This window comes from Patagioenas fasciata, chromosome 13 (assembly GCF_037038585.1).
Source record: "Patagioenas fasciata isolate bPatFas1 chromosome 13, bPatFas1.hap1, whole genome shotgun sequence".
Taxonomy (NCBI): Eukaryota; Metazoa; Chordata; class Aves; order Columbiformes; family Columbidae; genus Patagioenas; species Patagioenas fasciata.
In genome coordinates, this window is record NC_092532.1 from 6,358,135 (window position 1) to 6,375,662 (window position 17,528).

The 17,528-nt window shown below is 39.7% G+C and overlaps 1 protein-coding gene across 4 annotated transcripts in view; it reads right to left on the reverse strand.

Annotated features, from left to right (window-relative positions):
* Positions 1-983: 983 nt before the first annotated feature.
* Positions 984-17,528, reverse strand: part of TOX3 (TOX high mobility group box family member 3) — a 73,549-nt gene continuing 57,004 nt past the window's right edge. For all 4 annotated transcript variants that reach the window (XM_065848264.2, XM_065848263.2, XM_071814467.1 and 1 more), the window contains exons 4-7: positions 6,892-7,161; positions 5,881-6,108; positions 4,462-4,542; positions 984-2,826 (exon numbers count right to left, since the gene is read on the reverse strand). In XM_065848264.2, coding sequence (XP_065704336.1) covers positions 2,098-2,826; positions 4,462-4,542; positions 5,881-6,108; positions 6,892-7,161 — 1,308 coding nt within the window. In that variant the 3' untranslated portion in view covers positions 984-2,097. The remainder of the gene's footprint in view (positions 2,827-4,461; positions 4,543-5,880; positions 6,109-6,891; positions 7,162-17,528) is intronic.

Consider the following 17,528-nt stretch of genomic DNA (forward strand, 5'->3'; position numbering starts at 1 on the left):
GAATCTCTTGCTGTTCAATATTCGTACATAATAAACAGAGTACCTGAGGATGATGAAATATTGAAAACTGAATTCATTCTTAATAAACTCAGATGGTATCGTACCTCTTCCCTGAAGTCTGGCTGCAACTTTTTGGGGGCTCCATATTCCATTATTTTTTGGTTGCAGCCATGGACACTGCCTCAGCCAGGATTAGGATTCTGCTCAGGTTTGACACTTGCTGGTTTTAATTTTGGTTTTATCATAAGCAGTTTAAGATTGTTGCCAGTGGTAATTTGCAATTTTTATCAAGACCTCTTCATTATAGCTTCTGACAGGACAGATGCTGTAATTAATCATGCAAGACAACTGGGGATAGTGGTCAGACCGCTCTCGCAGCCCAGCTACTGCAGGCAAAGAAAGGGAAGAAGAAAAGAAAGGATTTCTCCTCTTTGTCAAGAGTAAAAATGTATAAACAGCACAAACACTCTGACAACACACTGGATGTGAAATTTCCAAATCCTTCAAATACCTGCCCTCTCCACCCCTCTGACTTCTATGATAAAAGACAAGCTGGACAACTTGGGATAAGCTGAGTCAGGGGCTTATGGATGGGAAGCCCATGGCAGTGGCCGCATTTACATCTGAAACTCAAAGATGCAAAGAAACCCACAGTTTGTGCTTATTTGCATCTCTGACCGCCACTGCTGGGAGAGGTTTGCTGTCCTTTCCTGCGGCTCAGTGTAACACAGGGTCCACCAAGCCTTTGTCATTCCAGCACCTGCTCTCTCTGAAATAAGGCGCAGAGACCTCAGAGAAGTTGCACAGGATCCACAGCACCTCTGTGGATACACGAGCTGATCACACACTCCGTTCCGATCAGTAGGTATTTACCCAGGATGTCTGACAAAATAAAAACCCAAAAAGTTAAAGAAATTTGCCGAGAAAGTGTTTTCATTAAAGCAACATTTGTGGGTTTTGTATCAAAGACTTGTGCTCATCGGTTTTACTGAAATGTGTTTATTCTATAGCAAGATAAAAGCATTTATTTTAGATAAGCAAAATACAAACAACTTAATTGCTGCTATCATAACTCATAAAAAAGTATAAAACAGCATAAAAACACAATAAGCAATGTAGCAATTAATAATTCATGTTACCAGTGTTTACATTAAAGCCTCATTTATGAAAACTTTACAACACATGATATGAAAACTTACAACTTTTAAAGAAAATATTTACATTGATTATTCGGTTGTGGAGTTCCATTTAAATATTCTACTGGTTTTACAGCGTATTAAAAACTCTTGCATTTTTCTCTTAGCTTTCTGTAATAACAGTTTTATTTAAGTGCATTTCCCTTTTAAAAATACAGTGTATTAAATCTGAAACTCATCACTTCCACACAGAATATAATATTCACATTTGTTCTGTAATTGGAATTAACGTAGGAGCATAAATGTCAATATATATTTTCTTACAAACTATGGCAGGTTTATTTGGAGAAACAAAGTGAAAGGTTGGGTCAAACATTTAGGTTCAGTTACTTGCATTTGTTTTTCTGCAGACATTTAGGAGAGAAAAAAATTAAGAGCTTTGGCAAAAATCTGTGATTTACTTTATTTTTTCATGACAAAAAATGCCATCAACTAACTCATGTCATACAAGTATGATTGTATGAAATGCAATCATCATTTTACAGGTAGTTACAACTGTGCTTTAAGGGCTTCATGAGTTCATACTGCCTTGGAGTGCATTATTCACTTTTGGAGAAAGAAGGGTTATATCATATAACTCTGAAACACCATTTTGCAGTCATAAGGTCCAGGTATTTATTAGGCCATTTGATTCACATATTGTAGGTAAAGCTTAAATAAATTAAAAAGGCATCACATGAAAAAGAGCACAGCTTTTTTATTAAAAAAAAAAAGAAAAGATTTATAGTCAGCTAAAAGATGATACACAGCTACATTGTAGTTCTTTATTGCCTATCTAATAGACACTTAAGAGGATCATTTGATCTGTTATGCATCCCTGCATAACTACCATCAACAATTTACAGTTTTCAGCCAAATATGGTTTAGCCCCTGCGCCTCCATCACACAAGATCACTGCTCTTCAGAAAATACTGACCTGCGAAAGGACTTGAGTCTGTGTCTGAGATTGTATTTGCGACTGGTGCTGGGGGGCTGGCGGGGGGCTCCCGATGGCGGGGAGGGGAGAGGTGATCTGCGGGGAGTGCTGCGGAGGAGAAGGCTGCGACTGGTGCTGCATCTGCTGCAGCTGCTGCTGCTGCATCTGCTGCAGCTGCATGTGCTGCAGCTGCTGCTGCATTTGCTGCTGATTCATCTGCTGCTGAAGATGCTGCTGCTGCTGCTGCAAATGCTGTTGCATGTGGTGCTGGAAATGCTGCTGTTGCATCTGCTGCTGTATTTGCTGATGCATTTGGTGCTGGTGTAGCTGCTGCTGTTGCATCTGCTGCATCTGCTGCTGCTGGAGCTGCTGTATCTGGTGCTGCTGGCTTTGCATTGAGGGACTGACTTGAGATGAAGACGGTGTTGCCACCATATTTGTTCCCATCGAGCTTATCAAGGGAGCTGCAATGTTTGTTGGCATGTTTGGGGCAATGGTGACAGAAGCTACGCTCTGATTCATCGGCAGTCTCATTGTTAGGGGTTTTGGGGCGATCGCTCTGGGGAGGGACTGTTGCAGAGTTTGAGGAGATGCCGATACTGTTGCGTGTTGAGAAAGAGACGTATTCAGTATAAGGGAGGAAGACAAATTGGTGGATGCCAGCGTCTGCTGAACAGAACGAATTGTCTGGGCCTCAGCAGATTCTGCAGCAGCCTGTGTTTGGAAAAGGAATTCATTGTGTTTTTAGCAGAAAAAAACCACCTTGTTACTGTTTACATGAAAATAAAAGTCACAGCTATTCAGGAAGACTTTTTCACCCCCCGTTTTCTATCAGAAAAGATAAATCAACAATCTGAAAAAGATCATGGATCCATTACATCACCTCTTCATCTGCCTCCGTATATGGTACCATGGGTTCTTACTTGGACAAAAATCTAACGTGGGCCCTTCTTCAACACCAGAAAGTCACAGATGTCACGTATACTGCGGGGCTGGAAGAGCTAAAAAGGGCCTAACACTTTCAGTATTTATGTTTCCAAAACCCTCCTGTTCTTTGGGAGACAAATCAGCAGAAGCAAATTCCCCTCACCAGTTTATCATGCCTTTGAAGGCACAGTTTTACTAGGTATATTTAGATATACTGTGTATGTTTGAATTAGATATATTTAAGCACCAAAGGCAGGCTTCATCTCTCATAATTTACATGTCTGCGTTGTACACATACAGTATATTTGCCTAGAGTCCTGATATACAAAGGCAACACCCTGAGTCTTCCCACAAGTTACTCGACAGCCCAAGTCCCATAGATTTTGGGAGAAAACATGATTTCTGATGGTTTTGAAAAGGGAACTTAGGACTGACAAAATAAATTCCCTCAAAGGAATTTAGAAATCCAGCTGCCATTGAACTTGGCATCGTGCTACTAAAGGCTTTGAGAATATCATCTAAATCCTAGAGACAGACAAATGCAGCTTCTCAGCACGAGGATAAGAAATCTTCCAGCTTTCAAGAATGCACGTGTGTAATTTCTGCTGTTGTATTTCCAAGCATTAATTAAAATACACAGCAAATTTGTGTGTGATTTACTAATGCTCTGCAGCTGTACATTCAAATCAGTATTCTCAGGAGTTAGCATCACTTTCTTCTGTTGCTTTCTTGTGATCAAAGATGTTTTTGTAACTGATCTTTATGAAATATTATTAGAGAAACAACCACCTTGATTAATTTTTACCCATATTTTAGATGGTTATGAGCATATTTCTATTTACGGTATTCAAATCTACAACTAGCGTAGCACTGCTGGTTAAAAAGGTAAATTCTCAAATAAGACAGCAGAGCTTTGTTTTCTTCGTGAGTTTTAACTCAGGATCTGCTAAAATACTCCACGTGGCTCCCTGCCAGCCAGTCCATTTGTAAGTACTCTTCAAATTCAGAGCCACCACAGCTTTTTTTCCCCTCACCTGCAAGAAATACTTCGGCTTTGTCACCCGATAACTGCTCCCCAGCTCCACGCAAAGCAAGGCTGTCCTGGGAGAAGCAGCACTTGAGGAAAACCCAAACTCTGCAAATAGCTGGCAAATGCCCCTGGCAAAAGGCCAGTAGATTTTTCAGGACTGAATTTTACGTTTGAAGTGCATTATTTTGCTTCCACAGATAAATGGAGAAGTACATTTACAAAGTTATTGGTTTGTAATAATTACTGTGCCGTGAGAGAGCAGCAGCACTTTTTGTAGGGCTGTACCGCAGAAATCCTAGGATTCTACTTTTATTTCGTGTAACCCCCCTCCCCATTTAAACACCATTGCCAAAAGCGGATTTGCTTTACACTGAAGGCATTATTCAGCTTACCTTAGAAACAAGGCTTGCTCTATAGGCAGCAAGTGCCTTTAGGTATTCTTTTTTGGCAGCTTCAGTTTTTCTTTTATAAACCTATTAAAAGAGACCACAATTTCACCACCTTCAATTACTGAGACATTTTTGCCAGAATGCTCTCAAAAATCACTTGCAAAGAAACAGAAAACAGACCAAAACACCTTGAAACACTCCACTGTTACATGTGCTTTTTCTTCCCTGAAAGATCTAAACATTCTTGCAGTCGGTCCCAGAATTTCAGGTCTACTTGTTGGACTTGCAACACAATTTATATTGATTCATCATGAATAGAAAGAGCTGCTACAGCAGCCAACTGTTTGACAAGACTCCCTGTGCACACTTTACCTCCCCAGGAAATGATATTTTAATGACTCTAAGTAACAAGGATATTAGAACACTGAGTATTTCAGATGCTAAAAAGTATCTGAAGTAATATAAAATAGGCAAAAATTGCCTAGGCAATGGGTTTTTTTTTTAACAAATATTTGAAGTACATATAAAAAAATCTTTATACTTTTAGAAAAGTGGTTCACAGAGCCTGGACCATCCACATTCCCAAAGCCGATATTAGAGAATCCAATGAGTGAAACAAGCACAGTCAGGCAAAAAGTAAATTAACCTGCATTTTAATCTAAAGTTCACCTTTAAATCCTTTTCACCATTGTCTGTTAGATCAGACTAAAAGCTTCCAACTGTATTTCACAAACAAGAATTATATCTTGCCAGAGGTGTCCTACACAAGAATCTCCTCTTCCATCGCAGCTTCCATTAAGTGTAACTGGGAGCTGCACCGAGTAGCAACAGGCAAATGGCCCTAAAGGAGACTTTTTTTCCTTCAATCCATGCGTAGGAGTTACATGTGTACAGAAAGAAGAATAAACCCCAAGGAAGAACAAAACTCATCATGTTTTCAAAACCCATCATTCTGTACCAACTGGTGTCACACATGGCACTGGGATGAGGGACCGAGGATTGGCTTCAAAGGTGGGAAATCAACAGGCTTTGTGACAAATTCAGCCGGCAGATCAAAGGAAAATGGTAAATGTGCTGTACCTTCCCCTTTTTAATCTAACTTCTGATTAACAGGAAACAAGAGCTTTGAAATGGGAATCATCAAAAGATGGTCTCAACAGGGCTCTAGGACAATATCACCCGAGATTTTTATAGACCGTCCTTTTAAATTTAAAGAGAGCCATTTAATGCTACCTACTGGCTCTTACTGCAAAGTGTTTTTTAGATGCCAAGTCTTCAGCAGGTTCAAAGATCAGTGTAGCTCTGCAGAGCAAAAGACCTGCATCAGCAAGTAGCGCGGTCTACTCAGAGCAGAGACGGGAGGATGTTTTATAAGGATTAGTAATTTACTTCTTGTGACACAGCCCTGCATCAACTTTTTACCTGTTTTTGTTCTTCTCCTAAACTGTCCCACATCGATGCGACTATTTTTGAAACATCTCCAAATGTAGCATTCGGGTTCTGCCCTTTAATCGCAGCTTGTGTATCCCTGAAGAAAAGGGCATATGCTGACACTGGCTTTTGTGGCTCATTGGGATCTTTCTTTTTCTTCTTCTTCGGAGTCTTGGGCTTCTTGCCAGAATCTGGGGCAGCTCTTTTTTCTCCAGTAGCCTAAGAAACCGTAAGAACAAGAACAGTCAATATATGCTTGAAATAAATCAGATTAATGCCAAAAAATTATTGACAGTCTGGCTTAATAATATATGGGTAAAACTACTATGTAGGCAACATTTTGGAGAGTCTTTCTCCTACCAAATGGTACTTAGTCTCAGCTTAATCTCATCAGATCTGCTGGAAGTAAATGCACAAATAGTTACTACTCACTGTAAACATGGCTATGATAGTCATTTTACTTTGATATTTTGAGGATCCTTTACAATGATCTTTACATATGCCAAATTTCCATTAACTTAATGAGAAAACCTTTCATGGAATAGTCTAAATGAGGCCCTTTAAATATACTGCTATAATAACTTCTGTGTTTTATTTTGTTGATACATTTTTCCTTTTATATCAGATTTCTTTAAAGCAAAATGTAAATTAACTAAATGTTCGGTTAGAAGAAAGCTTATTTTACTTCTATCTAAATGCAGCAACGTTTTACATGACTCCAGAGAATACCCGAATGACACAACTGTCGAAAGCTGATGAGTAAAGAGATTCACCAGATCGATAAAATCTGAAACTAATTATGAATGTATCCAACCAAATATATATATGTATAGCCTTACTTTTATTATTACGGTGGTATTATGGAAAGAAGCTAAACAGCAAAGGAATCCCATTCCACTACACTGTAACGTTTGTATATTTTATTTGACCACATTGCGGCTGCCACATTCGGGAAAATGCAGCGTGTAAAGCTTCCTCACCCCAGCGCACAGAACAACTTACTCTGTTGGATTCATCTGCATCCTCTTCGTTTATAGAGCTGGATGGGGAAGGAGTGGCTGATTTACTGGCAGGAGGGGAGGGAGAAGTGTGTGGCAAATTGGTGCCTCCCAAATTCAGGCCCAGCTGCGCACTGAGCTGCGACTGGTTAATGGTGGTGAGCTGAGAGGGAGCCAGAATTCCCGAGTGAGCGGCGTCGGTCATATGGACAATAGATCTCATAATCAGCGAGTGGTCCTGGCGATACTGGGAGACTTGTGTGTGGCTCTGATCCTGAAAGAAAAGGGAACTTTATTTAATCGGCAGCAGCGACCATACAGCGTCATCAAGTGAAGTTATTCTCAGAACTGACACCGTCAACTTGCAGTTTGTTGCACTTCTCTTCAGTGAATTAAAGGCGTTTTTAATAAAACAAATGCAGCAAGTTACCACACTTGCCCTGGACTTCACTTCTCCCCCACTTGTGGATGGGAGTTATTCTGTGGAAAAAAAATTGCATTTTCCCATATTTAAACATTTCTTCTCTTGACATGGAGTGAAATACCCACATAAACAACAGGGAACGGGGCTGACTGATGGGACACGGATAACATTGCAACTGAGAAGACACAAACTATTGTCAAATGCAGAAAGTAAACAAAACCGAGGTGGGCGTTATATAGAGAGCAGAGCATCTTCCCTTATTGACACTCAGTTATTCTCAGCTGTTGCCAGTAACAGTAGCAGGTATAAAACAATCCTGAGTTGTAAACAAAGAACAGTGCCCTGCCGAGTCTCAAGTGCAAGAACAACCATCCTAATCACTCCTAAAAATCCTTGTTTGCAAGCACTACACATTCTCACCTTTAACCAAACATATGTGGAAGTAGCAAGCTATGTACTGCTCACCAGCTTTATTTTTCTTCTACTTCCCGTCTCAGAAACTCAAGTGCTTGCCTGGTTTTGTTTCTGCTGTTTCTTGAGGGCACAAACTACGTCTTGTGCATCTGCACAACACTTCTTGCATTTATAAATACAAAGAAGTGAGACACTGAAGGTAAAGTCAACTGGAATCTGCCTATGAACAACTCCGTTTTGTTGTTCTTAACCACATACGCACCAATGCACAATGAAAGAACATTTAAATAGAAAAGGAGATTTTTAAAACAGTTAATAAGTGAAGAGAATAAATAGCTGACAAATTGATTCAGCAACCTGATAAATCCACAGCTACTGTTCAAGCAGACAGAAGCATGGGAAATAAATGAGATTTTGAAAACTCTTTCATTATTAATAATCCACATCGCAATTAGTAGCAGGTGCAATGATCCTTCGTGAAACGACACAGAACAAACCAGCAACGCTGGGAGCCCAGCACAGAGTCCACTGATTTGACAACAATCTGACTTTCCCAGTGCTCTCTAAGCCCAGACCAGTTTTCAAAAGCCTGCCAGCACAGAGCTAAGTTTAGTCCCAGTGACTTTCCTCTTAGTTTTATGACTCAACAGTGGCTCTGTGCTCCTGAAAACCTTGTTCTGGATGGGCCAACCGTGGCCGTAGGAAGAAGCCGTACACGTGTCAGAGAAGATGCCACCCTGCCTCACCCATCTGACGCACCAGCGCTGCCGCTTCGCTAGGGCAATAAACCAGAGTAAATCTGAATTTGGCACTCATGGATCTTCCTGCTGAAGCCCGGGCAGAAAAAACAAATCCTTCTTGGATCAAAGGACATGTAGTGTTGCACCTGGACCCAGGAGGGGTGAAGTTGACCCCACATGCTCCTGATCCAGCCCCTCCACGCAGCCTCTCCTACTGCTCCAATTCTCTTAACATTTTCAGTAAAGGAGTGTAGTTCCTTAGAGAGGAGGGCATGTGCCAGAAGTGGAGCGCTTGATACAGAAAGATCAAAACATCAGGCTTATTGGCTGAAATATCTGTTTGCTTCAGGGCACTTTTCTGTGCAAATTTACTGCCCTTAACGAGAGGGTCATTTGGATTGTGACTTGCATTGGCAGCAGCACCTGGAAGTCGTTCCAAGTTTTTTGTAAAAGGATATCGCTTTCTGCATATTACTCCATCCGTTTCAGTTTACAGACATCGCTTTATTGCATGAAGAAAAAATGCTGGTAAAGGAAAGCTGGAGATCACCAGAATGACCTTCTCTCACAGAAATTAACTTTCTTCATTATTTTGCGGGCAGTACTTTCTTGGAGGGATTCTACACCCGAAAGACAAGCTTTTGTTCCCTGCGTTGCCACAAAATACAGCCATTTCTAGCCTTTACACTGAGGCAACAAAATGTGATGGCACGGGTTACAAATGATTTACTCCAAGTCTTGTCATTTTGGTTGCATCTATGATTTTATTGAGACTAAATTCTCTTGACTTGCACTGACCCAGAATCTAATTTTATACAGAAGCCCATGAATTCTTAACTGTCCCTGATTCTGACACTATTTGATGCTTGTGTGTTTTTTTACATCAACTTATTTAATTTCCATCTTTATTTTCTGTATTTTTCCTTTATTTTTTTGTTAATCTTAAAAACTTCAATAAAAGCTAGAACTTGTTATCTAGCACCAAACAGATAAGATGCACTTTATGAAAGCAAATATTTCATAACATTTCCAATCTCTTATCATTTACATTGTATGTGTATATGATAACAACAAACCATACTACTTCTGCACTTTGAATTTAAGTGTCATGGCTAATCAATATTAAAATAAAATTACAAAGAAAGGAATGGGAATTCCATTTTTTACTTTATGGTGCAGTGTCATGGGTCTCAACAACCTATGGTACCTATAGAAGAGCCTTCAGACAAGGAAGCATCAACCATTTTTTATGTTTGTGCAGTGGTTTGGCAAGTAGCAAGAAGGAAGGGGAGCCAGTCAGTAGAAACATTAAATCGCATAACATCTGTATATAGCTCCTGAGCAAATAAAATCATCTAAGGAGGAATTTATCATCAAGAAAACAAAATTTCCACCATTTATCTTAATTCTTATTTTTTCCCCGTGTACTACGAAGGTCAATACTGAACCAAAAGAATCTGTAGCATTTTGTTATGCACAAAACGTTTATCAAATAAACGTGTAACAACAAAAATCACCTTATGTCAGGAGCACACGTGGAAATACAAGTGCACTAGAACATCCCCATGACATCCTAATTACATTACTACATGGAAACGGAAAAGCAAAAAGGCTCATGTATTCAAAATAATCTACTGAAAATACTGTGAAAATTTTAGAGAATATTATAAGCTCTTTTACATAAACTTAACCAAAAGTAGAAGTGATACACAAGTAGTATGAGAATTCAGGACTTTTGTAACATTATGCAAAATGACAGATTAGTTCTGACAAAAAATCATTAACTTCCCAAGCTGACAGAATCAAGTTTTGATTGAGCTAGATCTGCTTTACAGTCTTGGGCTGAAGCGAGGCAAAACTGGGCGACTCAAACGCAAGTCAGGCAAAACTCAAACAAGGACATAATGTGTGAAATGGAAAAACAAAGCAAAATAACTTGTGTGATCCTTCTGCAGATTCAAATGACTTTGTTTTAGATCTCTCTGTCGTTACCCTACACGAGTGCTACAAAAAACAATGGGACAGAGACATTTACCAAGTGCAACGCCAGCCACCTCTCTGGTCTCAATTACGCACATGGATTAACAAAAAGCAAAATGTGGTCCACAATGCTTCCCCTTCTCAAAACAACTTGATGGGGACTGTATCAGGGACATTGGCTTTCTGTCCACACCCTCCAACAGCACACATTATAGAACCATTCAGCATTCGACACATCGAAGGCCTCACCAAGGAACCATAAGGATTATCCATCCATCAAACTATCCCACTCTCAACTATTCTAATCTATTTAGACAGCCATGCCAAAGAAGTTACATTTAGCCATATTGCCAGAGGACACATCTCATGGTGTTTGCCAAATATACAGTTTGTTGTACTTTGATTTATAAGTAGAAGTTCTCAATTTTGATAAAATATTAATTCCTCAACAGCCACTGGAAAACAAGTAACAGAGCGATGAGACTTTAAAAAAAAAAAAAAAAAAGAATGTGTAAACTCCTACACTTTAATTTATATAGTATCATCAAAGGTGTTTTTCAACAATTACTGTACCTGAGCCAGCCAAAGCAAAACATACCATTGAGTACTAAGGGAAAAATTAAGGTAATAAAAGACAGTTTGTTCTTCTGTTATCAACTCATTAAGCATCCAGTAGTTAACACTGCTAGTATTTGTCTTGACAGCTAAAGGCATCCATCCATTACATCAATAGATGTCCTAATTTCCACTTACCCTGCATTTTGAGAATCATTTACATACAGTAGCTTTATCCTGGATTTCTACCCTGATACAATTATAATCTCTAGGAACATTCCACATGATATTTAAAAATCTGATCAGGAAATTACTTTTTAGGACATTTTGCGTAAGTCTTGATCAAAATCAATGTCTACAGCCCTTGATCATTTAAATATGCAACACCTCCAGTAAGACTCTTCCCAGCTGTGTGGGGACTGAGCCCATGGAAGTGTCCCCGGGAAGACGTGGGACTGGACCTGACCCTATACGGTGTTTTAATGAGTGAGAAACCTTCCAATAAAAATAGCTATGCAAACCCCAATGTTTACAGTTATGCTCACTGTGCCCTGGTTTCAGAAGTTGACTTAAATCGTTATACATTCTATTGCCTTAGGAATTTGTCACTGTCAATGTAACATAAGCTGATGTAATATTTTAAAGGATATATTTAAGTTGAAGCAAATGCACTGCAATGTAAAGAGTGAAATCCTCAGTTGGCCCTGTCTGTAAATTACTCCCTTTACTTTTGGGCAAGTCAGCATATCTCTAGAGGAAATCCTCAATACCATTTTTCTCCACAAGTAAAGTACAGATAAAAGAATCCATTAATCTAAATTTTTACAAGATTGGAATTCACTGCCAATCAAAACAACCCAAACTAGCAAGATACTTTTCTCTGTCAGAGATTAAATTCTTACTTAATAGAATTCAAAACAGTTGCCCTCGGTACTGCCACCCCTGAAGAAGTGTCTTCCTCTCCCCTCCTCAGATCTTGCCATCACTAACAGATCTGCCAAAACACAGTTATCGGAACATCCACTACAAGCAGCAGCTTCTTTTCTCTGGCAATGAGAAAACTCCCCTGTTTTGCTTCATGTCTCTGTAGAGAAGTAAACCTTATCCAGTTTAATTCCTAAATAAAGGCTACAACAAACGGCACATGCTGGTTCAGGAAAAAATCTGCAGCTGGACCTAAAAGATCTGTTGGTGAGGCTTACACACATTCTTCTGCCTGAAGAACATGAAGAATATGCAATTTCTTGGTCTGTGGGCTTCCCCAGTCCCAATGCATCAGAAATTATGCTGTTTTCAGTTCATACATATAGAAAACTATAAGCCAGAGAAGGGACATGAAGGAAAAAAAAAACCATAACCAAATAAAAACGACAAACATGAGGGCCCAGTGATTTGTTCCCCAAAACTGAGCAACTATCTCCTTTTGTTCTGGCAAACTCAGATGTCTCTGTAAATCCAACTCCTGCTACATGATAGAATTTTCTTGTATGGCTGCAGCCTCCAAGTTAGTTTAACATGTTTTATTGGATTCTTTCTGACTTACTGCCCCTTGCTTTTCTTTGGGGTCTGGCCTGCACCGTGTTGGCAGTGGCCCCTCGCATGGTTGATGTTCCCCTGCAAGATCACCAAATCACAAGTTAAACCCACTTCTTCTCTGGAATGACACGTAGGGCTGTGGCAGTGGGAGCACACCTGTCCCAAGTGATGCAGCATCACTTCAGAGATGCAACTCCAAGCCAGAAGGTGCCAAGGGACAGGGCCAACCAGCCTTGGTACCCACCAGTGGACACTGCTCGGGGTGCCGGGACTGGGCGCCTCTGAAGTCCCGCTCTGGGGTTTCTCCTGGTGCTGCCCACCCAACATGTGCACCTGCAAAATTCTGCATTGCATGGTGAAGAAATATGAAAAGCTCACAGCTCGGCCAAAATTATGCAACTACCAAACTAAAAGATGAGGACTTTTCTTTGAAATGCTTATAATTCTTACCCAAGGCTCCCCACCACCCTAACGTGGGGCTTTTGCTGTTTTGGGAGAATTGCTCTTACCCATCTACTTCCCTTGTAAAATCACGTCTGCCAGGTGACCCGGCAGGTTCCTCCTGCAGTCCCCTAAGGGGGCTGACAGGACAAAGCTTCTTAGTGGCCTTGGTTGTGTGTTGAGCCCTCTGCTCTGGAAAAGCTTCTGCTTTTCCAGATGGCACCATGTGCTTTGCTACAGCCTTCTGTCCATCCGCAACGGCTGCTGCTAATGCCTCAGCATCACCTAATTCACAGCTTCTTTATAATTTTACTTCTACACCATTTTGCAGAGGCATTTCAACGCAGATTCTCTGCTCTCTTCTCCCCAATCATCTACTGTGCTTTAGTGCATCTTGAATCAGACTCCTTTTGGACAAGGCACCCAACAGCGTGACCACAATATGTGACTCAGATCACAGGTCTGGGCTCTGGGCTGACGACTCTCTTGGTCAGAGGAGCTTCTCTCCACATTAGCACTTCAAGTTTTGGTCTGCTGGATGCAAACGGTGAGGCACAGTGCAAACAAATCCCCCATACTTAAAACTGAATGTCAGATAAATGCTATTAGCAGTTTTGAGACAACTTCTGCAGCTTCAGGTACCAAATCAAAGGCAGATTTCAAAGGTCCTTATTATGCAGTAAGCAACGTGGGGAGAGGCTGCAAAGAGCATGACAACTAACAAACATTATCAAAGGGAACAACAACTGTGCTAGGAATTGGGAGGGACAGACATGGGGATTACATGGCATTTGTTTGTCTAAAAATTGCTACAAGTGTTGGTAGCTATGTTTTGGAGGTGGTTTTTGGTTTTGTTTTTTTTTTTGAGGGGGTGGTTTTGTATGGGTTTCTTTGTTTGTTGTTGTTTTTAAAGCAAATCAGAAAAGTAGGTTTCATTACCTTTGGTATTATCAGAGCCAGGTATATTTTCTTCAGCTACCTGGCAGCATACAATAATTTAAAACTCTATAGAGAGTTAAGATTTCTGTATAGTTTGAGAACCTGAAGTGGACGCTGACTACTGGGTAAACGGTGCCAGGGGACACACCCAGGTAGCAAGAGCAGAGAACAGCAGGAATTTCAAAGGACGTTTTCAGACGACCCAAGGATGAAGGTGGCTGGAGCCAACAAAGCCTTTGGCCAGGCACAACATGTCCAGACCAGCTGCAGCACCTGCCTCATTGGGTGGGCTTAAGACAGCAGCACCTGATTTCGAAGTTTAAACTCAAGAGGAAGAATAGTTTAAAGCCATGGCCCAGGCTTAATGCACAGCTGGTGTTTGTGGTCACACATGTCCATGTTCCTTCTGAGTTCAGTTCTTCAGAATACCATAGATTCGGCTTCCGCTCCAATTCCTGACAGCTTTCCCAGTGGGCTGTATCATTCTCCACATATTCATATGGCACCTCACAATATTTTCTGGAGCTGATGGGTCTTCATTTAGGCATTATTAATTTAAAACAGTCACAGTCTTCTTTTTCCCAGACTGTTCTGCCAGTGTTACTGTGTTTCTCTTCTGTGCAGAAGACCCCGTGCATCTCCATAGGTAATGTATTTGCATCATTTTTCAATTATTATTTTTCTTTTAGCTATTTAGACAGGTGTCTTTGGCAACTGCTGCCACTTTGTTTCCTATGGACAGATCCTCCCTTGTGGTTACTATGAGTTGACTATTTTTGAAAAGAACACCAGAACGCGTTTCCTCCTCCAACCACAACAGCTCATTAACCAACAGCCCGTTGCGTCTGTACCAATGAGAAAGGAGGGAAGAACATGTCTCTCAGAAAAGTGACAATATTATCCACAACGAGCATCACAATGACACTGAGGACACAAAAATCTACATACTATTAAAAACCTATTAATTTAGTACGTCACTGTCTTCATATCACATTAAAGTCATGGCACGTAGCCTCTGGGCAGAGCCACCACTGGTTGGTACCTCCGGGGTTTCCAGCCCACCGTCCCCCACGATGCCCTCTGAAAGGTAACTCAAAAATGCACAACTACGCCATTAGACATAAAAATGTTTAACTATAGAGCAATCAAAAGAAATGACTTTGTAAAGCCTTGATTAGCAAAGCACTCGGACCATTGGGCAGACGCCAGCTCATCCCAGCGCTGGTGCCACAAAACCCCAGTTCGGTATTACTTCATTTTGATATTAATGTTTCTTGGTACCACAAATAATAAAAAGAGTAAGAGTAGCAGCTACTATTGCTGCTGGGGAGGTCTATACAAACACACTGCTGATTTAAGACTTCGGTTTAGCAATCCACCCTACTAATCAAAGATAAACAGAAATAAGAAAACTCCGAAGATAATCTCTCTTTCTAGTACGAATAGTTGCTACTGCTATAAATGAATAATTACAACCTTCCGGAATGAGTTGCATGTTTTGTATTAAGGATGACAATAAACATGTTCATAACAATAACAAGGGCTTGTTTTAATAGACCGTTTCAGGCGTTAAACACATTAATGACCCATGAAATAACTGCTTCATCTGCAACACATTAAACACTGTTGTTATAACATTGTATTAATTGAAAACCTACTCCATTCTCTCTAGATAGGAGATAACAGACTGGGTATTATATGAGAGATTTACAAATAAGTTTCTTTGTAAAGGAAAATTAAACATATAAACTAGAGGCACACAGGTGAGTAGAGAAATAACTGTCTTTTGGCAATTTTAAAGCAACTTTTTATTCTTGCAATCTTTCTTAATCTATTAAAGTCAATTAGTAATTTGGGAATTTACATTACTAAAAAAGATTCAGACCTTTAAGTAAAAGGCACCACTCTTCTGGAACATTAATAGTATTTCTGTTGCATGCAGCCTTTAATAAGCTCAAATTTGCAACTCTTTAAAGCCACATCATTGAGCTGTTTATTTTAAAAGTGTCTTCTTGAAATAAAAGCAATAGTCACCATCGTGCCTTTGATTTGAACACAGTGCTACTCCTAACTAGTAATGTAATTAAAGACGAGTGTATTCCACTATGAATTAGCCTTATCTGTGCAGAATCCTGAACACGCTGACAGCATTGCAACAATTATAAAATAGAAACCATCTCAAATCTTCATCAAACAGCGAACACTTTCTCTCGCAGCATAAGTAATATAGGGAGCAATATATGTACATTTATCAGGCTGGTTTTGTAACATCTGTACTTTTTTGAATAAAAGAAAAAAATCAGACTGAAAAGAGACAATTATTTTACTGTCTGTTTCTTAGATATCAGAAGGAGAATTCTGAAATTCATCAAAGCTAACCTTCTGTTATGTACAACAGGCTAAGCTGAAAAGAATGTTAACAAGTTCAATTTTCATTCAATCAGCACTACTGCTCTCTGAAATGTTTCATTGCAGGAAAGAAATAAAAATAATCTATATGGTAATTATGAGGATGAATCCCCCAGTAACTTTCAGCTACATGAAAGGTCAGTTCTATTCAAGATATTTTATCAGTCCCCTGCACATACTCCTGTCCTGTCATTTTAAATCTGAACAGCATTTTATTTTCCCATTTACAGCTACCTGCAGAATTAAGTACTTAAGCCAAATAAGAAAAAAAAAAAAAGGAAAAAAAAAAAGAAGAAGAAATGTTGAATGCTGGCAAAGGCTATAATAGCATGGAGATAAATCGTTCAGCTGCTCTCTCTCAAGCCTCTGGGGCTGCAGATTTTTCTTCTCCTGGTGCACTGTGGGTATTCAAAACTTGTTCAACATGATTTCATTTCATTTCAGGCACTGCCTGAGAAAACTAAATTACAGAATCAATCATACAGAAGGTCAGAGTGAGACTTCATTACAAGTATTGCATGCTTGCATGAATATCTTTCATTTATGACTGACCCAATATGTCACAATAGCTGTCTAGTAAAAATAATCCACTTTCTGAAATTGATGTACTACTGATGTCAATGCTACTCAGCAGGCTGGGCAGATTATAGAGAGGTGTTAAAAAAAGGAACCCTCAGGAGCACAAGTTGTAGTTTTATAGAATTGCCACAGTTTACAGATTAAAATAATTTTTCTATGGTCAGCTCAGCAGAAAACGGAGCATTAATGTAAAATATTGGGGGTTGATTTTTAATGAGGATATTGCTGGCGATTTGCACTTATTTATATTCAAATATTTATAGGGATAATACTTGCATCACGTAAATCCATGTGTTCTTTAAAGTGATAGGTACATCAGCACTCCACTTTTCAGTGACTCATTTTTGAGCGTCACGATTTTATTTGCATATTATTAAAATATGAAAATTAATCAAACTGACGCCATTTTATCTCCTCTTTTTGTTGCTGTTGTCTGTTTTTAAACATAGAACATTGCTGTTAAGTAAGATAAATGTGTTGTGTTTGTTGCCAGTAATAATGAAGTTAATCAGCATTGTGACAAATTGTCACTCTTCCCATGGTATAATCAGTGTGCCTGGATTCAGCTCCTATGTATCAGAAAAAAACCCAAACAAACTACCTTGTTCTTAATAGTGTGAACAA